The sequence below is a fragment of the Toxotes jaculatrix genome, chromosome 1, assembly GCF_017976425.1.
Source record: "Toxotes jaculatrix isolate fToxJac2 chromosome 1, fToxJac2.pri, whole genome shotgun sequence".
Taxonomy (NCBI): Eukaryota; Metazoa; Chordata; class Actinopteri; family Toxotidae; genus Toxotes; species Toxotes jaculatrix.
The window spans coordinates 17408147-17431006 of NC_054394.1; the positions used below are offsets into that span (position 1 = coordinate 17408147).

Sequence of the window (22860 nt, forward strand, 5' to 3'; positions counted from 1 at the left end):
TTGGCTTTATCTGGCTGATTTTGACGCCTTACTATACTACGACGTTTTTTATGACATTTTGAGGTAAAAAAAAATTTTGACTTTTTTTGGCCGATTTTGACAACTTACTATACAATGAGATTTTTTATGACATTTTGAGGTCCAAAAAAATTTTAGTACAGTAAAAACACAAGATCGACCAATGTGGTTTTATTTTATTAGTTTCTATTACGAGAACACACAGAAGGGTTCATGTTTGCACCTTTAACTTGAGAGTGTGTGTCCACAGTCTCCACAGACATTCCCTGTTGTGTTAACAGAGTGCTGCAATAAGGAGATCACTTTTTCATCTTCTCTTTGGAAAGGCTGCAGATACCAACTGGGAAGGGAATTGTGGGAAAATGTACCCTGATAATTTAAAATCTGATTGCCAAATAAAGGCTCCAGCGCAACAAGAACAGCAACAACCTCCAGTCTCAAGTTTCTGTTGGTTTAGCCCCTCTCAATGGGCACATGTCCTCATCTCATTCTCTTTTAATATATCAAAGGCAGAGCTAAAACAATGTAACTGTGTGTGCTTATTGTCCAAAAACAAATTAAATGTAGTTGAACATTCATGGGAGGGAGCTCCAAATCTGTGCTGATGTCCTGACTGATCTAGTTAATTATTAACGATAACAGCATTCCATTTAGCTGCTTCAGTTTCAGGGTCCTGGTAAAACAATATTTGTATTTAATCCTTTAATTCCTGTTTCATGTTACTTGCATGTGCCATATTTAACTCTTTAATTCCTTTGTTTTTTTACCTTACAATATGTTGCTAACAGCAGTAACAATACCAAAACTTTGAAACCGAGGAAGCTAAATGGAATAAAGCCATTATCAATGTATTTATCTACACCTGTGCAATGACAAATGTCTTCTGTGAAAAATGGCCCCGCATTTTGAAATGAGTCTACCTGCCCAGTAGGTGGAGCTGACATAAATAAAATAATCTCTTTAGGTCAGTTTATTTCCACATTAAATGCACCAGTGTAAGCATTTTCAAATACAAGTTAAATTATCAATGTGTAGGGACCCAGGTCTGTGACCCTAAGGTACGGAGTTGTTTCCCTGCTGGTTAACATGAACTGTGCCTGAATGCAGCTGTGAACTGTGTGACCTCTTGAGCAGTGGAGAAAAGTTGGATACTGAATCCTAATAACGTAGTGAACACTCAGAGAACAATGGTTTTCCAGGAAAAAAGCTTTTACTGAAAAAAAAAAACTATGGTCATTTTATAATTTTATAGCATATGATTGTATAAACATAAACATAGATGGACATCAATGAAAATCAGTTACATAATGTTTAAAATACATCTACTCCTCTTTTAGCAGGTGAGAGTAAAATGCTTTTAAGAGGTTAAAATCTTTCACGTTTACATCAGTCAAAGGTTGACATACAGTGTTAAGTCATATGAGCTAAAATATAAACAAAGACAATTAGAAATCAATTTTAATTCTGAACATTTCATTCATTCATATCTGAGGCTGACAACATCAGTGGTCTTGAATGAGCTGACATGCTTGCATAAATTCTACCAAGACAATGACACATGAGGTTTTTAATGATCATGCCGCACAGTACAAAGAAAAACTGCCTCCCAACACATGACAAGTTGCTAGTAAAGGGCTGATTGCAAGTGCAGCGACTGAGTCTCTGAGCATCCAGCATCTGGGGAGTGAGGATCAGGGTGTAGCGGCTGGGGAGGGGGGTTGTTATTGGGGTTTGCAGTCAGAACAGCCTCCCCTTGTCTCTGTGAGTGCTTTAGTGTAGTTAGTGGAGGAGGTATACAGTATGGGGGTAGTTCAGTGGTTGTCAGTTAGACTACAGACAGTCCACAAATTTGAGGTGGGTGGAGTTAGCTGGACAGGACTGGCCTGTCCAGCTGGCGAGCAAAGGCGGAGCTGATGGAGGGACTGAGAGGGCAGCAAGTGGTCACAGCCTGTAGTTACCATGGAGATAACAAGTTTTGATGGTTAATCTGGTTTGCCACTGTGGATGGGCCAACGAGAGGCGGGTCAGTGATGAGGAAGGCACTACCTCCTCCTGAAAAGTGTGGCTGCCTTAAGAGTTCTTGGCGACCATCTTCATTGTGATGGTCTTCACTTCTGAGTACTCCTTCAAGCCGTTTTCCCCCCTGAAAGCAGACGACAGGAAATATTAACAATGCTGCTCATTTTGTTTAAACCATCAAGCTGAGAGCAACATTGAAATATAACGTAGACACTGCTGGAACCCCTTGGAGCAGAAATATTGCAATATCCTCTTAGATAAAGATTTATGTGATGTTAAGCAATTTTGGAAAGTAGGTTTTCAAAACACAAAGTCAGTATTAGTAATATTGTGGTTAATTTGTGTATATTTAGAGGGCAGAGAACCAAGTCATACTCACAATTCACGTCCATTGCCAGACATTTTATATCCTCCAAATGGACACTGTGTGCTCAGAGCGTTGAAGCAGTTTATCCTGGGAAATACACAGAACATTGATCACTCTTGTGTGTTTGAATGATGTGGTTTGCCATTGTAAAATGGAACATAACTCTGTCCAAAGCAGTAGTATTAAAGCTGCATTTCCATTTTTATTTAGGAAATACAGCTGAAAGCTGTCAGGTTTTCAGTACATTTGTGAATTTTCTAGCTACATCTGCCTGGGAAAGAACTACTGAAAGGATGAAGAACAACGTTTGAGTAGAGTATGGCAAAAAAAAAATAAAAAATGAGAAAGTGGGTGAACTTTGGGATTGAGAAAGCTGAAGGGAGGAGTGTGACTGAGTGTCTAAGAATTCCCTTACAGTCCACCCTTGACGGTCCAGTCATCCTTTACATGGATGGAACTGAGTGAGAATAAAGCTATTTGAAGAGTTTTGAAAATCTTTTATTGTGAAAAATTTACTTGAAAATGGGGTTAAAGGAGTAACAGAATTTCTCCTTTAATGGGTTCAAACTAAATATTTGCTAATAAACATTTTGAAAAACTGTTTGTAACATTGAATGTTTAGTATTCATGATAATTTATCTTGTAAATTTCTGTGTCCACTAGGAACAAATATTTTGTAAATATTACTCTAAAAAAATGATGGTAGTAATGTTGTGTGTAATGTCATGTACTGATCAGTGGACTGTATGGATGAAAACCAGAAACAACTTCAAACACCAACAGGATAGTGTACCAGAGAGATGGTGTGTGATGTGTTTTAATTTTGGAAAGCTACTGAGCATCGTGGGAAAGCCAAGAAGGAGAAATCTACAGATGAGAGCAAAGTTATGACTGAATATCGAAGGAAAGACTAAAGAAAATTCCTGAAGACCTGAATCAGCATACGGTACAAAAGACATATCTATGACATCAAATGAAGACACAGCTGGTTGTCTGTGGTCCGTCCCAAAGATCTTTACATTACAGAAATTGGTCAATGTGGTGTTGGTATCAGCAGTAAGGAATTGTTGTTTTAAAAAGGCAGGATTTGTCGAGGAAGAAAAGATGGTCAAAAAAGGTATGGTCCTTCTCAAAGTTCCAAACAAAATCCTCAAAAGAGAAAGAGAAGTAGGATGGTGATTGGTGCGGCATCGTGGATGAAGGACAAGGTAGAGAAATGTTTTCTCAGCTAGCAGAAGATTGCAGTCAAGTATGACAAGTTGTGAAAATTTCTTGGCAAATGCTGTATGTCCGCTATACTTCTGCCCCTACCCATAACCATCTGCAGGTAATTACAAAAGAAACAAAACAATTTTAGGTGAAATCAAGAAGTAACATTTTATGACCATTTAATTTATACAAATTATAAAATGAGGGTGTCCGTTTACATTTACAGTTTATGTTTTACATTGTTGTCTTGCACTGGCACATTACTTCTGATATTTTTATGTCTTGAATGTCTGGGCTGAGGGGAAAAAAGTGGGAAAAAAAGGAAGGAAAACATTTCTTTGAGGCTTGTGTAATGATGAGTGCAGTGGCACGTTGCCAGTTTATAGTTTCTGGAAGCCTGTAATGGTTGATATTTCCCACATGAAAAATATTCCTGATTGCAGCTAAGAAAAGACAGCAGAATGAAACTTACCAGACAGTGCCGGCTTGCATGGCTGTGGATATGGTCATGGCTTTGTTGATGTCAGTGGTGAATACAGCCGCAACCAAACCATAATCTGAGTTGTTGGCTCTTTCTATCACTTCCTCGATAGTTTTGAACTTCATGATCTGCTGGACTGGTCCAAATATCTGTACAGAGTCAGCAACTTAGGTAAAGAATCAGAGAACCTCCTCCACCACTGCTTTCTACACAGCTATACAAGCATTAGTAGTGCCGGTGCTATCAAAATCCCTGTTGTTTATCATTTTACCTCCTCTCTGGCGATGCGCATGTCGTCCCTCACATTAGAGAAAACAGTGGGCTCAATGAAGAACCCTTTCAAGCCCAGAGCTTTGCCGCCACACTCCAGCTTGGCTCCTTCGCTGATGCCGCTCTGGATAAACTCCAAAACACGATTCTGCTGCTCCCGACTGATCTGTGGAGGTCAAGGACAGATACAATATGAGAACCCAGGGTAGAGGAGATAAAGCTAAAGGAGGAGAGACATTTTTAATGTGAAAGAAAAGGCAAAATGCAGAAAATGATACAAAGAAGTGATGGATCTGTTGTCCTCACTCACCTGAGGACCCTGCTCAGTGGTGGGATCAAAGGGGCTGCCAACTATCCTCCTCTTGGCTCTCTCCACACTTCGCCGAACAAACTCATCAAATATGGGCTCCTCCACATAGATGCGAGAACCTGCCGTACAGCACTGGCCTGCGTTGAAAAACACACCCTGGTGGGCCTGTTCTACAGCCAAATCCACTGGGGAAAAAATTGATTTTTGTTGATCAATACCTTAATTAAACCACTTGTTCAGTTAAAAAAAACTGCCCAATGGAAATCATATTATAACCATAACACTAATTATTCAGAACAAAAAATCTGAATTGGGAATAAAAGTGAAATAATGTTGAAGCTACATACATGAAAACACAATAAAGTTGTGTATGCAGAGTATTGATACAGAATTTGCCCTAATATTGACTGGAGCTATCCTGTGCAAATCTGATACCTAACACCTCAGAGACAGGACCCTGCTGTTGCCCACGAAGGGTTAACACCCCCCTGTGATTTATGGGTCTCGGCTGAAGCACCCGACTGAGTCAGGGTCCATTCTCCTGATTTACAGGCCATAGGGAGCCCCTCTCACGGCTGCTGAAAGCATTTGAAAGCCTCAGCACCCCCAGTTTGGTGAGCCATATAGGGTTTATATGAAACCTATCCATCCACAGGTTTTCATAGCACTACAAAACTTTTAGGATTCTCACTGCATGTTCGTTTATTCACAGATTGAAGGGCCTGAGAACAGGATACAAAACAGTGATAGTGGCAGACCACCTGGTGAGGGTGACAGGTAAACAGGGCAATGAATAAAACATTAGTTGAAAACTCACAATCAGCATCTGCAAATATGATGTTGGGATTTTTTCCTCCCAGCTCCAGCGTCACTCTCTTCAGGTTACTCTTCCCAGCTGCTTCTTGGATCAGCTTGCCGACCTAGCAGAGGAAACAGATCTGAGGTTTACTCACAGAGATGCAGGCACGCAGCCAGATCAGTAAATCAGCTGGAGCCATTAAAAAGCTTAAAGAGGCTGGTTAACTCCGAACAGGGAATGTACCGGTAGGCCAGCTGAAACATGAGTTTTGCAAACACACAGAATGAATATCTATTACAGGTTCCTGGAAACAGCAACAGGAAAATAAAATTATGTTTTAGCCAGGAACAGCATCTTATGTCTAATGAAGGGCAGGAAGAAGCAACCACAAGGTGTGTGGGTGGTGTCCTGTGATCTAACTGACCGAGCGGGAGACGGGCTGTTCGGTATGAAACGGGTCTAGTGTGTCAACATGGAAGACTTCAAGACCCACATCAGTGTTTTTACAAGTTTTAGCTTCTTAACTTCAAATCATGTTTTTTTTTTTGTTGTTGACCATTTACAAATGCATGTTAAACAGTTTTAGATTTTGTGATGCATTTTTTCCTCTTGAAACTTGTTTATATTGTGTAATCAATGGCAGAGAACATCATCTGCATTCAGTTTTGTTACATTATAGGCTATTGTTGCATGGTGACACAATTTAGGAGCAGACTGTGGAGAAATGTCTTCATTTCTTTACCTCACAAATGATAATTTGACTCTAAGCAAACAAAATTTAATGCAGACTTGATGTTTACTGTGATAGATTATACTACTCAAAGAGTCTGTGAAAGATTTTCATACTGTACAGAATTAAATGGAAACCAACAGATGCCTCGAGCCATTGACAAAATACACAAACACAGTTTGCGAAATGGCTTGTGATGATGTAAAGAATAAATAATTTGTAATCAATAGGCTAAAACCACCCCTGGTACTGTCCTTCAAGGGAATAGTGTGACATTTTGTAAATTTGCCGTTTTGCTTTCTTGCTTCTTCATGAGAAGATTCATACCACTGCATACCACCTACTTAGCTGGAGTCAGCTGTTAGCTTGTCTTAGGACAAAGACTGGAAACAGGGGAAAACAGCTAGCCTGGCTTTGTCCAAAGGGAACAAAAAATTAATAAAAAATTCAACTACCATCACCTATTAAGCTCAATAATCAGAATGTTATATATTATTTTATTAATCCATACAAAGTGTAACTGAAGTGTAAAAATTACACATTGTGGTTTTATGGGAGGTAATTTTATGTGTAGAAAGGCAAGGCAAATTTATGAGTATGGTAACTTTCAACATGAAAGACTTGAGTAGGATTTAAAAAGTTTAAATCTAACTAAAATAGAAGATTAACATAAGCTAAAATAGAATATGACTGATGTATTCATTATATCAAAGAAAAGTACATCATAATACATTATACACAGAGTTTTTTCTGTCAAAGGAATTTACAGGAATATTTAATAATAATTCCTGATTCAAATCCTCCATTCAAAGAAAGTTTCACACAGCAAGATAATGCTATGTGGACATTAATTCACACACTAGCAATTTAGGAAAACACAATTTTGGGACAGTAGAATGAATCAGCTGCTTTTTTCCAGAATCTAGAAATATTGACTCAACAGATAAAAACCTGAGAAACCCCACACACCTCCCTCACAACCCTAAACCCTAAACAAGTATTCATTTTCCTGTTACTCATACAGCCTATTTTATTTTCCGAAAGAACTGACAGGATAAAGTGGAAAAATACCCTCTCAGTGTCCAAGCTAAAAAAAAAACATGGAAGCACATGGAAAAGACTCATCTTCAAGTTATAACAGAAAACAAGAGAAGAGAACAGAGTCAACTGACTGCTGTGCTGTGGCTGGTACCAAAGCTGTATGAAAACAACACAGTACTTGGCCTGGCTTCATTGTTTCTGATGTGTTTTGTCTGTCTTTGATCAGAAACACAAAGCGGCTGACTAAGGGGAGGTTAGCGTGTGTTTATTCAGGGGTAAAGGAAACACGCTGGGCTTCTAGACTCCTCCATGTGGAGTCACAGTCACATGCAAGCCAGGACGAAGATGAGCTGTGGTCCTAAAATCCACCTGTAGCTACACCACCACCTTCCACAATGTGAGGAGATGCTGTGGCGGCTACTATCCCCCACCACTGCTACTACAGTGCGGTGACTCACTGTCTGGGCATCAGCAGTCTCTTACAGCACTGGCTCATTCTCTCAGTAATTGACTCCAGATCACATGAAACAACAGGAAAACTAGTAAAAAAGGGAAAAAAAAGAAACTGGGCCACTCACAAAGGAAACGTTCAATCAAGCCGAGATGATAAAACAAAGAAGATGTTTGTGTTGGAAGGTGCATTTATGCAAGCTCGCGTGCACACACTGATTGGGTGTGTCTGTGTTTGTGAGTGTGTGTGAGGGAGACAATGACAATTGGAAAATGTATGTTATATGTTATACTGTGCTGGAAAAGCATAAAGACACAATGTTAGAGCCCTTCATTCACAAGATGAATATTTGTTAATATTTCAGATTAGTACTTTATATGGCCGGTGCTAATGTCATTTGTTTAGATCATGAACCAAAGTACTGAACAAACATTCTGAACAGATGCTGCCACCAACCAAAATTATCAGAGACCTAAAATGTTATTACAAACCATCTTGAGGGAGACATTATGTGTGTAACAAATTAATGGCAATACATCCAATAGTTGTCGAGACATTTCACTAAAAAAAATAAAAATGTGAACCTCATGCTGGTGCTAGTGGAAAAGTCAGTGGGTTACTGAACAAAGTGGTGGCCCAACGATCAACAAACCACAGAGGCTGATCCACATATTATATAAACCTGGCTCATTTACCACAGATACATGTGAAATACAGACTTGTCATATCAAAACATAAATTCTGCATTGGAATTGCTGTAAATGGTTTTACCAGGAGGGTTAGTTTGCAGTTAGAAATAACAGATGTTTATAAATGATCTGCAGAAAAGGAATCTGCTGTCACTCTGGCTGTTACCTCCGGCCGGAGGAATGCATTTGGACCTCAACACCTCTGAGCGCTCAGCGCCTAACATGGTATGTCCTTGATGATTTAGCTTTCCATTAACTGCTTCCCTGTTCTGCAAAGCTACAAGGGTTTATCCTGTGTGTGTCCTGATAGTAAGTTCGATGAAAGGCTCTGTGAAGGTACATTAATAGAGCAGAGACAGTGGAGGGAAAACAGAAGAGAGGCAGTGTTTTCACAGAGATGTGTTTGTATATTCTCAACAGCGCAAATATGTGCATGTCTGCAAGATAAAATCAGAGCCCCCTGTCATGAGGAGTAATGACAGGGCACGCAGCTTATGTAAGACCCCATTTGTTTGTCATTTAGACTTCAATACAGGCACACAACGTCTCCTAATTATCCAGCCTGCTCTTATGCTCCGCACATGTTGGTCACTGTGTCACTTGCGTTCACTGACAAAAGCGAGCTGTAAGCAGGTGTTGATCTGAGCTGCTTTACTTTAGCTAAACGTACCTCAGTTGATCCTGTGAAGGCCACTTTGTCTATGCCCATGTGCGAAGCAATTGCAGCTCCTGCCGTTGGCCCGTATCCTGGCAAAATATTGATGACTCCCGGTGGAAACCCAGCCTGTCAAAACAATATGAGAGGAAACAAGCTTTAGCGGAGATGACCGCAGAGCCAAGCAAAACCACAGGCAGTGTGGGGGAATCCGGACCCAACCCAACCTCCCTACCAGCAGAGAAAGGAGAGAACATCAAAAAGAAGAAGGCAAGAGACAGATAGTCTCCGAAAAGAGGAGAGGCCACAGAGGGCAGGGGGAAAACAGGGAGGATGTGGACACTCAGACATGTACAGCATTATTTGATTTCACTATGTTATTATGCCATACTACATTGTCCCTATCGTGTTTAACTTTTGTTTTTTTTCTATTGTACACAGCTGCACTCGCTAACAACACTACAATTCACTGCTGTGGACATATCCCACTTTGGATTTGAATTTACTATACACTTGCATTAACTTTTCTTGGACATATTTATGCTGACTTGACTATTTTGGCTGCACTATATGTATAGTGTGAAACATGTCCTGTGCCATGTGTCAGCATAGATTACAGTAACCACTAAGTTTCATGGTAGATATGAAAATAGTGAACGACTTTGCTGAATCAGCTCAATTCAAAGGTCAAAATCACTGACTCAGTAGCAAGTTCACTTTTTTTTAAGCTAAACAATCACATTGCCATTCAGTCTGTTGCTGATTTAAACTGTTTGGTACTAAACTAGGCCTGTACAAGCACCGTTTTAGTTAATGCTGCAATGTCAGCAAAAATGGAAAGAACATTTCTTAGCTCTTTTTGTTGTGTTAAGTATTTATAGCAGTTTGTTACCAAATGAGACCAGATACAAAAAGTGTATAGCTCCTATAGAATGAGCTGCATTGATTATATTAGTGTCATTGCTGGATTTTATTTTGATAGTGATGCATTTGCAGCTGTTCTGCGAAATGCTTATTGGCATGTCTGTAGTTCTTTTCACCACGTGGCAGATACTGTTGGCGTCAGAAATTATCTCTGATATTGGAATAAACCCAGAGTTACAAGTTTGAGGATGACGTGAATGGTTGTAGTTTAAAAAAAAAACTGTTTCTGTGGCTTTTGCATTTTTTTAATAAGCTTTTAACAAAACAGTATAGAACTGTGAATCACAGCTGAACTGACAATGATGCTCCCAGTTGCCAGTGAGAGAGGCTCCACTGCTGTAAACTACAGATTTAGTCAATGACAATGGTTATTCAGTATAGTCAAAAATCCAAATTGGCTGATAGAGATTTGTTCATACATGTACATTTTTTTTTCATCTCATTCCCTATGAAAACTGTCCATAGGGAAGTGTCTGGGTTCTCCTGAACAACCAGAGCATTGTTCATCAGCATCATCAAAGACATGTTGCTGATGAGTTTTTAATGTGGAATGCTTTAACAACAACCAACAAAACTCTACTGACCTCCATTGTATGGAAGTAACAGCAAAAATCTCACAGACTGAAATCTGTGCACTTCAGCTGATATAATTATAACTATTTGTTTGGCTTCTTCCTTCTTTTGTGATTTAGGTGAACTGACTCTTTAACTCTGGGCAAGGTGTTGGCTAGAGTTAATCTAAGGGTAGAAATTCGGATTACAGACTCTGAAAAGATGCAACAGATAGACGAGTGACACTTCGTTAAACATCTGTTTTTTGTCGCTTTGTGGTAACATTAACATTGGACTATCCAAATAAAGTGTTGGCCAAATTCATAGTGAACACTGTGTTCTTGGCAAACTGAAACCTGTAAGTGATTCTGATTCAGTTATTGGACTATTAACATTGGTCTGTCCAAATAAAATGTTGGCAACATGCCTTGTGAACACATTTGTGGTTGGCAAGGTGTCATTTACCTCTTTGATGAGAGCTGCTATGTAGAGGCAGGTGAGCGGTGTCTGCTCAGCAGGTTTGAGGACAACAGTGTTTCCACATGCGAGTGCCGGGCCCAACTTCCATGCTGTCATCATCAGAGGGAAGTTCCACTGTGCATAACATACACACACACACACAGGAAAAAGACATCATGCATCTGACTGACACACTGGGTGGTCACAAGTCAAGCTCAATAACTCATCGCTCTTAAGTCACTTACTCTCATTTTCACTCTGTCTAAACATAGTCAAGTGAGAAAATGTTCTCGGCACTTGTGCTGTATTTTCTCTTCCCACAGTATTCTGAGAAAGCCGGGAAATTGCAACACATGTGCAATAGACCCGTATCACTGTACAACACACAGGCCTGTGTTATTTCTGCTTTACACAGGAGCCCATGGGGCTCAACACAGAACCACACGCTTTCTGCACTCTTGCACAATCAACAGTGTCTCTTTCTCCTTGATCTATTCCTCCTTTCTCACCCTTCTCCTTTCCTCAAATCAACTATGTTAAATCCTTCAGCTCAGTCCTCTGCTTCTCACTTCTTGTTCCCTATTACTCAAACTCACTGGCACAGTCATTCTGGGGGCTTACCAGCAGGATTTACCCGAATAAACAGTGACTGTCAGGGAATTACTGGAAAATGCAGAATGTAATGACAACAAACAGGCAAAACTAACAAACAACAGTGTCTCTTTTAAACGCAGCCAATTCACTGTTATCTGTTTTTTTAATCTTTTATGTTCATTTGTATCCATCACGTGTGTCACTTGTAGGAAGGGTAATACTCACAGGGATAATTTGTCCACAAACTCCAATGGGCTCATATCTGGTAAATGTCAGATACTCTCCATCTGTGGAGGAACACACGTGCAGACAAGCGCACACACACAGTTACAGACAAAGATGTTTAGCTTTAGCACTTTAAAGTTTGAAAAATGCCTCAAACACATGAAATATGTCACCACCTGATACCCCCAGTGTTGTTGACTCAACATGTTAATTTGTAAGTGAATCCACACGCAACATTCCTGGTTACTTTACCCCGGTGAGAGATTACATTTCGTTTCGAGCCTCCAACAGCACAGGCATGTGTGTAACTGTTTTAGGTCATAGAGATGGGTGTTATGCTGGAAAGGTTTGCTCATTCCTCTTGCATTACTTGAATAAAAGGAGGTACTTACTGAGGGTGTGCCATGCTTGTTCATCGTCCACAAAAACAATTGATATTGAGAAATGTGTGCATAAATTTGTTACAACAGTCATTAGCTGATCAAACATTGCTTAATGTAGCATTTGGACTGGAATGATGAGATGTACCAGATAATCATTTTCAGTATGATACAGTGAAAATATGACAATGGACACACAGTTGATGAGATTTTTTTCCTTGATTCCAAAGTGGATGCTGGATCTTTTCAAACTGCTATTGTTTGCAGAATTAAAAAGAATGAAACTATAACCCTTTTAGACATGAGACTTTCAGGAGAAACTCAAATATCTGCAAGGTTTGTTTGAAAGTATGACGTCTGCAAATGACTTATATTTCAGTCTGGAACCAGTAATGTAAGCTATACCAAAATGTGTAGCCAAAGGTGCTCCACAGGATGACACTCCCTGTTCATTACAAATTTAACACCATAATCATAGCATAATGTGAAGAATGAATAGATACCAACGGGTTGTTGCTGATGTCCTGCACCTCATCCTGACAAGTGAATAAATATGATTACTGACTTCCTTACATCTTATCTGCAACAGGAATATCCTTGTTTATTTTCTCTAAAAATCTACAAGAGGAATAAAGCTTAAACCAGAGCCCTGGGAAAATGCTCACCATGGTTGGTTTGGCAGCACTGTACAAGAGAAGCTTTGAGAAGGACAATACAGTGGTATCAGGAGGTTTCCCATGTCCTTTCTCTTATTCTTTTTTTTTTTTCTTTTTTGTGCCTCCTGCTGAAACAGAGAGCCAACTTTCCCCTCTTCCACCTCCAAATTCAGTGGCCTTAGAGCGCGACACTGGTGGGCAGTCTCCTCAACGTGTTAGTGTTTTGATTTATTGACAATTTGATACCTTCATCAGCTGAATATAAGCATGCTTTAATCAATATTTTTATAAATAAAAATGGATGAAATGAGAATCTAAAAAGAGCTGCTCAGATGTGCCACAGATAATAATCTGACCAACTTTACAAAGCTTTACTGTGCAATGATGCGAAATCTTTTCATGGGTTTTACTTTCATAAAATAATGCTAGTCTTTGTCATAAAACTTATTTAACTGCAGATCCTATCATGTTAAGTTTAAAGTTGTGCTATTTAAATGTCTTATATTAACAGCTGATCCATGATTACAGCTCAAAACAGCATTTTAGCATCTCCCAGCTTATTGTTTTGGTTCACTCTCGCTGCTCTTGAGGCATTGTTTTCGGTAGGCAAACAGCAGGTGACTGTTTTCAAACAAAAGCTCTAAGAACCTCAGCAGACAGATAAAGACAACTAGCTGGTGAGCATAGTGGAGCATTTAGCAGCTAAAGAGCCTGATATGGAATTGGTGAAAACCAAAACAGAGCTAAAAGAGAGTGAATATTGGACTCAGGTGGCCAGAAACAGGTCTCCAAGTGAATGATAATTTCTTTCTGGAAGCGTTGGAGGTTGGACTTTAATAGCTAATGGTTTCTTAAAATGTTCATCCTATCAGCTGTATAAAGATGCAAGTACGTTATTGTTGTGTTTACAGCTAATTTTAAAAAAAGTTTCTGGTGGTTTAAAATTGCATCTCTGTTTATTGTCCTAACACAAAAAGTTGTACAAGAACTTTGCTTTAACAAATACCCTAAACAAAGAAAACAATGGTTTAAATTAAGCCACATCTGATTCCTGAAAAGTAAACAAGACTAAGAATCTGACAAAGCAACCAACTTTTAATACTTTTGGTTTGGTACCCAGCCCTAATAACAAGCCAGAGATTTTTCCTGAACTCTTTCTCATCACCAATCTGCCTTTAGTCCACTTCACTGAAACTCTGCTGCAGTGCTTAAAGAGCAATCTTACCCATTGGAATGGAAGTGCCGTGGATCTTGTCTGCATATCCAGCAAAGTATCTCAGTGTCTTTATGGTTCCTTGGAGGTCGACAAACAGGGTGGGCAGGAAAGGCTTCCCACTGTTCAGTGACTCAATAGTCTGAAAAGAGACGGGGGAGACGTTTGAGAAATATGTGATATAACCTTGTGATCCTCACATAATTCCATACTGTTCAGGCCTTTACACTCTCCCATGGGTAAAATGTGACACTAAGACAACACTAAACTACAAATACAGCCCCTAAGTTACAGTTATATGTTCTCTTTAAGGCAAGTTTATTTGTATTTTTGAACAGAGGCAACTCAAAATGGTTTATTAACAAGGAAAACAAAGGAAAACTGCTTCAATGCAGTTAAAGTGCTGTTATAAATAACTTATTGAATATGGTGATAATCATGTAGATACAGCAAATTTTTATTATTACATCCATGTGGAAAATAATGTCTCTTAACTAAAAAGAAGGTTTGTGTTAGAGTTTACATTGATTAATACAGAGAAATGACAATATTCAGTAAACTTACTGCTAGATAGACACTGTCTCTCTCCACCAGGTCAGCCAGTTTGGACAGCAGACGACCCCTCTCAGATGCATCCATCCGTCGCCATACGGAGCCCAGAGAAAAAGCGAGGCGAGCTGCCTGCACCGCTTTATCAACGTCAGCCTATGAGACCAGAGGGAACCATAGTAATTCATTAACCTGATCCAGTGAACGGGTGTATTTTTGCACTGCCTCATGAAGTCATTTTGCATTTCTGCATTTCTTAATTCTTTGGATGCTAGTAGTTTACCTGTGTATATAGATCTAAAAGCAAGATTTTAGGCTGAAAGGAATAAAAAATGAATTTCCAGACTATCCAGGAACACACAGAAAATGTCATGCTATAGAGTATTTACCTTTTCAGCTTCCTGGACCTCACAGATCTGCTCTCCAGTAGCTGGATTGTAGACAGGGAAGACCTTCCCACTGACTGAGTCCTGCCACTCATTGTTAATGAAAATCTGCAACAGAAAATGTCAGTCTTCAGTATTGCAGCAATAGAAAAGCTGTGTTATAGAGATTCAAAAGTCATGAATGGAGTTTATTTATTTGAAGCAAATGCACAAATGAATTGTTAAAACCTTACGCATTTGCAAACATACTGAGCTTGTGCGGAAGACAGAGTAATGGCTACCTCTTTTATTTTTGAATATTGATGTTGTGTTAAGTGATCATTTCATTACACCATGTTGGCTGCAGTAATGTGCTTGTAGTTGAGGCTGTGAACCACTAACAGCTCTCAGGCAGCAGCCCTAGCACTTCCAGGCTCTTGTGTAAGGGATATGGTTGAATCTCTGGAAATCTGGACAGAGATTCCTGCCTGTCCAGCATTGCTCTCTGGGGAGTGCTCCACCATCCAGACAAAGGGGGTGGGTGGGGGCAGATAAATCCCTATCAGACACCAGACCCCCACCCTCCCACCCACCCCAAGCACACAGACACACGTTTCACAACATCACTGCTCGTTTACGAGATCATAAAACACGTGCCGCGCTTGGTTTCTGTGATGCGTTAAAGCAAGTCTTCCGTTAAACAACTGCCTGGGATTCCAAACAGGACATATTCAACATCTATAGAGGCCAAAAGAAAAATAAATGTTTACACAGTCACAAACGGAGAATTATGTCACTGGAATGCACACAAACCCTTCATAAGCTGATGAAAAGAGGAACAAAATGCATGGTGTGATTTGAAATTGTAACTACAACTTACGCAAGTTAAGCCACAAAAAAGAAAAAAAGTTCCTTTCTTGCTATAATGTTTGGATCCATTAGGCAGACTACTCACACACTGTTTTTAATGGCTGTCAGTCTGTCTGATAAATAGAGTGCAAGGAGAACATCTGCTGGCACAAATCCCTCTGTGTATACATATGCTCTTACCGTCCTTCTACTTTAGAGGAGTTCAGATGCACTGAGAGCAAACCTGAGAGCAGGGTTCAAGTATCCCACTGGCCTAAGCCTCCCTAAACTCTCCAACATGTTTACCTCTATAAACGCTGGGCTTTAAGTACTATTTAATTGGCTGTAAACTGTTGGCTGTGTTTACTTTTGGGCTGGTATAAAATGCCAGGGAGTCTGAAAACTGCTGGAGTCACAGCAAACACATGACTCTGCCTGCCTCCTCCTCTTCATTCCCACGGTTCACAAGCTCATAATGGGGACTCCACATATGAATAACTCACACACAGACATTTAAGGTGTTTAGTATCTGTGTGTACCACCCCACAGAACCATACGTTAACAGACTCATTCCTCTACGGCTGCTTTGTAGTGGTCACCCCCAAACCATCCCCCACACACCTAAACACACACACACACAGAGAGAGATAGACACAGGCCAGAGTAGCTTCTCTCTCTACCAGCTCGGTATTCTCTGTATTCTCAGGCGCCTTCCATCAGAGGCCACCTTTAATCTGCTGCTCATTAAGAGCACTTCATAAAATTGTCAGTAACGATAAGGAGCAGAAGGCCAGCTACAAAAACAGAAAGTCCTGTAGAGCACTGAATTAGCTTTTAAATTTATAGGGGCCACTGAAGTGGGGTGCCCTAAATCAGAGGAGCCCCTTGACAGCCTCAACAGTCCAAGCAAGAATGCAGGCCATGGGTAGCTTTATGCATGGCGTAACCCCTCTCACAAGACGCTGCTAAAGGAGAACGGATGAAGCACGAGAACAGTGGAACAGGCCGCCACCTAAATCACAGCCAGAAAAGGACAACTGTCAGCCGCCGTTTGGCTCGGCCCTCTCTCTGGGCTTGGACTGGTGTTAGACTTTTGTCTCGTTCCATTGAGAGACTTGATTAAGATGACAGGCCCAAGTTGTAAATCAACTCTCAAGGTTTCTTAAAATTGCTTTTAGGATCATTTGGACGAGGGGCAAAGAACACAGGAATGAAAAAACAAGTGCAAGGGTGCACATTTTCAAATGATAAATAGTGTTTTCTTTCCCATTCCCTGCAGCGTTGTTACTATCACTTCACATGATGTTTTCATGTTTATAAAAATCTATGCTGCCAGTGAGTCCTTAGAATTAACTTGGTATCCCGAGGCTGCAGGGATGATGACAACATTTTCAAAATAAACTGGTTTCTGCTCTTGCAGTGATGACATTTATAGGACAATCTTTAAGGTTGTAAACATTTCTTAAAAGATGACATGATTTTTTTTTTTGTGATAGTGCATTTCAAACCAGCTACAAAACGTTTTAACACTCAGCACTAAAAATGACCTTGCACCTAGAAAAAAATTTGAGAATGTTCATTTTTTTCATATTAACCAAACTTTGCGTGTTTTTTTGTGAGAATTCATTTTTTAGGAATGAACTGTAATGGGAAGGAGGAATCGCCAAAATAGTTTCAGCAGCCAACAAAACATCTGTTTGGCTCTTTGCTTCTTCTCACAGCTCAGATGCTAACGGCCGAAGGAAGATGTAATGCTACTCAGTTCCTGTCTGTTTTTTTTTTTTAAAGCAGGGGGATAAGGGGGAGGATGGGAGGTGGAGAGGGTTGGTGTAAGGGGGGAGTTTAGGGGTGTGTGTGAGGGGTGGGGGGGTTATATGTATATGTGTGTGTGTTTATACACAAGGCGCCAAGATTCCACAGCCACACGAATCCTACCCGGGCACCTGCAACACTCGTCTGCGCAGGAAGTTTCATATCCTCCTCTATCACAGGACCTCTATTTCCTTTCTGTTTCTGGATGGGTTTCAAAAGTCTTATAATTACTACTGTTACAAGTGAGTGGAGAGCATGTGAAAGTGGAGACCAGCTGGCGTTTTTTCTCCTACTCCTCTCCACATGTCTGACACCATGGAGCCTTCATGTTTTTCACTCACACACCCACAGACAATGCCACTCTGCGCTCCTGGGTTTGGTGAGGGCGACCTTGCTGTCACTGACTGGCAAACATCTTTGTCTCATTGGTGTGTGTGGGCCAGTGGTTAAAATTGTTCATCCTGACTCAGAAGTTATGTGAGAAACATTAATTCGACACAAGGCTATAATTACAAACAACTTCTTATTCATTTTTTCAGTTGATTCACACATTTCTTCCAGTAGTTAGAAACCACAGCAGACTCTGGACGTCACTGGAGTATCAAACAGTTCAGACTGAGGTCTTTTTCAGGCTGATAAGGTGCTCATTTCTTTACAACTTTTTTAAACCTCCAAAGGGGATATTAGATTTTGCATTTTACAGCTGAAAACAGTTGTTTGAGAAAGTTTCTGGACAGATTCTTGTACAATAATTTCATATTACTAGTCAGTAGTTAGTTAAGTCAGCAATTTATCCAGCTGACATCTATGAAACCCAAAACTTAGTCTCCATTTCGAAATATCTCAGTGGAGTAAAAAGCCAGAAAACTTATCACTCAACATAAATATATCACCTTTCAGACCTAAAATAAATATTGTTACCACTCAAAATATATTAGAACTTAATCTTAAAAAAGGCAGAGAAAAAGACAAAGACTATACGCAGTTTAATTTTCATGCATCAGCAATAAAACTGACCTCTCACACTCATGGTTGTTTTTTTTTTTCTCTTTGAACATCTGAGGTTTGATGGGTTTCCTGTGTATTTAACCATTTTTTTTAAATCTCAGGTCAAGGAAATGTTTGAAGAAACATTTTTCACGTAGTTTTACTCATGGGATCAGTGGACAAAGAAGAAGTCATTTTTAAAGAAATGTGACGCTTTTCCACAGACAAACATCTAGCAAAAGACCTCTGTCTCTGCTGTGTCTGATGCTCGCTGAAGGAAGAGCCTATTCCAACAGATTTATGAAGCCAAGTGTTTTTCATAATGACACCATAAGGATTTACACAGTCCTTGTCAAGAGGGCTGCAGACTGAAGGTATGGGAAGTTAACAGGGTAACCTCGCTGTCACTGCTCTTCCTTAAACAGTGATTAAGAGACAGGGGACATGATGTTGACGTGTCTACTAAGATGATAATTTACACTCGCTGCACAAGTAGGCATTTCACACCAATGGACATATTAATGGTGGTGCACACTTACCCTGTCACAATCAAAGAGATGTGTTTTAGAGAGTACGTGGCCATGTGTGTGCGAACAGGGAGATTGTGTAAGCAAAGGCATTGAAGGGGGTGGAGGGGGCTCTCGCTGCGCTCGTTGTGATAAATCATTCAGTTGCACAGTATCCCCTAACTTTGGCCCTGTTTGATCTTGATCGCAGTAAGATGGTGGTTTTGAAGTGAAAAACTCCAGAAATGCAGGTCAGGCTCTGGCGAGGCAGGGCCACTAACCCACACAGTGAGACAGGGTCATAATTTACACCCCAGTGGACAGCACCTAGCATCGGGGAGCCCCAAGCCTCCATCTGTACTATCTCAATCAGTGACAGATTGATGGAGCCTCTTATTCATCCAAACTGAGTAGATGTCTCGGCATAGACTGCTTTACAAATACACAGGTCTTCAGCAGACAGGTTGTGCACAGGTTCCTATGGAGAAAGTGCACTAATGCCACCATGAGCAAATCAACAAAGAAAATTTATAACTGTTGATTAGATTAAGAGATCTATAACTCAGACAATTATCAAGGCCACTGAATTTGGTTCTTGTTAGCTCTATCTTAGTTGCACTATTTTCTATGTTATTACCCTATTAGGACTACAATAAAAGCAAATTGGAACTGTAAGACACATCTTTAAAAGGCAGATTTCTTTGCATATACAGTCAACTAACTGCACTCATTTGTTGAAGCTTGAATTTTTGTGGATCATTCTTGTATTTTAAAAAAAGTTTGTAAAAGGCTCTATTATATCAAAATAATGGACAAAACATGTTCTGACTTTTCACTTACATATTTCACACACACACACACACACACACACACACACAACCATTTTACAGACTGTTCTTTCAAAGCAAAGGCAGAAAAGCCATACTTTTATTTCCATTCTTGCTAATTTTGTCCCCCTGAGTGTCTGCTTTAACAACTCATTATCACTGAATAGTGTGAAAAACCTCAAAGGCCAGAGGTATTACCCATCAAATAGAGCAGGAAAAGTATCTTCTTTAATTATTCATAAAACAGAGTCTATCTTCTCCACTACTGCCGCAAGTGAAAAACATCAATAAATAGCTATCATGGCTCTCTTATTTATGGCTTCCTCTGTGCTCCTATCAACCTTTAAACTGTTTCTATCTTGTAACCCAGCTGCTGGAGCCTTCTAGTGATAGAAAAGTGGGGGTAGGGGATAGAGAGAAAGCTTTCCTCCTCATTTTTTTTTTTTTTTAGCTACAAGAGAAAGTGTGTATGAAAACTGCTAACTCTAACTATTAACAGCACTCCACTCCAGAACACTTTCATACAGATGCACAAAACAAGGAGGATAGATTTTACTGATATAGTCACACAGTGTGTCTTTGATGATGAGCAGTTCATGACTCGGTGAAAAGGACAAGGGGCAAACCTCAATTGCAATAACATTTTTTATCACATGCTTCCCTTTATAGAAGCAAACCTGTTAAGTAATGATACGGTATCGGAGATATCTCTGTTGCCAGGGTTGCTCAGATGTAATCTTTAGTACTGCCAAACAAAGAAGTTGTGGTGACTTAATAGCTGAAATTTGCCAAGATGTTTTAAATTTTATTTAAGTTAGAAAAAGTTTGACATTGCCTTTATGTTGCAGAAAAAAGGTATGTATATTTAGTATTTTGTCCCTGAATGCTTGCAGCTCCATCCACATGTCCTATAGGCCAGTGAACAGAGTTGGCTGTTTCCCTTGCAGTCAGTGGGGTGGAGAACAGGAACAGGGTGTGAGGAGAGCCCACGCCAAGGGTGCCCATAAATCAGGGCCCTTCTGCCCCCTATGTCCACCAAACCAACAGGGACTGGATGATCCAAATTCCTGGGGGTTAATTCACCAAGTCGCTCCCTAAATTTCCTCCTGTACAACACTGTGTCCACCCGTTTAACTAACACTCTGCACTGTGAGGGAACGGAAAGCTTACAACACGACAGAGCCTATAGAACACGTACCGTCCTCTTTACAGTGCAGCAGCAGCAGCAGTGTGCCCTTTGCACTTAAAACACTGAGGTATGTGTTAACACGCAGCAATAATAGCACTGAATGAACTTACACCACACTATCATTAATCTGTCCTCTGTGAGACGCGCCCTTTAATCTCACAATCATAAAAACACTTGTTCTGCAGCTAAAAGACTCTTTCAGGACTGATGATAAGACCTTAGGCTAAAAATGACCATCAACATTACAAGAGTCCCAGAGGAGCTAAACATGTAAGTTTACTTTAAAGTGTAATAATGTGTTCATGATATGAAATTAAAAAAACAAACAAAAAAAAACTATCAGGACATGTTATCAAACCAAAACAAAACAATTCTTATGGGTGCTATTTTCAATATGTGTGTCAGTGGCTCAACATTAAAAGCGGGTGAAGAATCACACTCAAAGCATGAGGGCTTAAAATAAGGAAATAAGATCATGAGACTGATTAATTATTGCTTCGATTATACAACAGTATATTCACTCTTTCTTCATATCATGGCAACAAACTGTTGAGTTATGGCCAGATGTTTTAATTAAAATCTCTCTCTTTTTTGGGGGGGTCATATCTGCAACATGATTTGTTTCATGACTCAAATAAAGTTCTTTGTTTGTCTCATGCTCCTTTGTCCAGCTGTTTCTGCATCCCCTTTCTCCCACCCACACACTCCTGGCTGCAGAGTGATCCAAAAACTGCACTGATAACATGTTTTTTTGTGAACTACATGCTTTTTAATTCCAAGCAATTTATTCTCTAAAGCTACTTCATGCTTGTAATATAATATTGAGACAATGCACAAGTGTGTGTGTAGTCTCACTGATTTTCAAACTGCTGTGACAGATGTAATTAAAAGAAAATACTTTTAAACCAGGCAGAAAGAATGCTGGTTGTATCTGCTTCATCTATGTGACTGTGAACAATCTTAATAACACTGAACTCACTGAATACCACAAAAACACCAAGTGAAATATTATAATTATAATAGGTGGAAAAATGGGGGGAAAAAAAGAGTAAGGTTTGGCTCCAATCTGGCTTTCAAAATTAATTTTATTAATTGGCTCCCTATGCAGTAACGTGAGCGGATGTTCGCTTGCGTGTTGAGCACAACTATACTTCGGGTGCAGTGTAGAATAAATGTAAACGATATAATAACACTTGGAAATTGCCCATGTGACTCTAGTAGGTCTGGTTGGTCTGAAAACCACTTTACTCAGTTTATACCTAAAACACGCTCAAACTGTGACACGCCCTTTTTTAATATACGTTATTATCTCTACTATTTCTGTAGCATATACATTTATAACTGACACAAACTATATGGAAAATCTGGTTCAGTTTTTATCGTTATCTCAGTTCTGTGCAGTGACACAATGAATCACATTTAAAAATGTGAAAATCCACTAAAGTGCTTTGAGCAGCCGGGTCTGTTTTGTTTTTTGTTTTTATAAATCAATTAAAGTGATACCACGAAAACACAAATATTCAATGTAGTTTATAAAATATGTCCTATATTTGATCTACTTCATCAGTCTAAAACAACTTGCCCTGGAGTTATTGATAATTTAATGCTGATCCACACTGAGCACGTGGACGCAGGGAAAAAAAAAAAACTTGTCCTGACTTTAAAACGTGCAGTAGTCCGCTTTATCAGGTCTGTACCGGAGGTTATGAAGTTTTAACAGCTCCAGCCCTGTGT

General features: G+C 39.8%; 1 protein-coding gene across 1 annotated transcript in view; it reads right to left on the bottom strand.

Annotated features, from left to right (window-relative positions):
• Window positions 1-1223: 1223 nt before the first annotated feature.
• aldh1a2 (aldehyde dehydrogenase 1 family, member A2) overlaps window positions 1224-22860 on the bottom strand; it is a 38990-nt gene continuing 17353 nt past the window's right edge. The window contains exons 4-15 of the mRNA XM_041067334.1: window positions 14981-15085; window positions 14607-14747; window positions 14055-14184; window positions 11794-11855; window positions 10981-11109; window positions 9055-9168; window positions 5492-5594; window positions 4675-4859; window positions 4366-4530; window positions 4086-4243; window positions 2417-2491; window positions 1224-2161 (exon numbers count right to left, since the gene is read on the bottom strand). Coding sequence (XP_040923268.1) covers window positions 2089-2161; window positions 2417-2491; window positions 4086-4243; window positions 4366-4530; window positions 4675-4859; window positions 5492-5594; window positions 9055-9168; window positions 10981-11109; window positions 11794-11855; window positions 14055-14184; window positions 14607-14747; window positions 14981-15085 — 1440 coding nt within the window. The 3' untranslated portion in view covers window positions 1224-2088. The remainder of the gene's footprint in view (window positions 2162-2416; window positions 2492-4085; window positions 4244-4365; window positions 4531-4674; window positions 4860-5491; window positions 5595-9054; window positions 9169-10980; window positions 11110-11793; window positions 11856-14054; window positions 14185-14606; window positions 14748-14980; window positions 15086-22860) is intronic.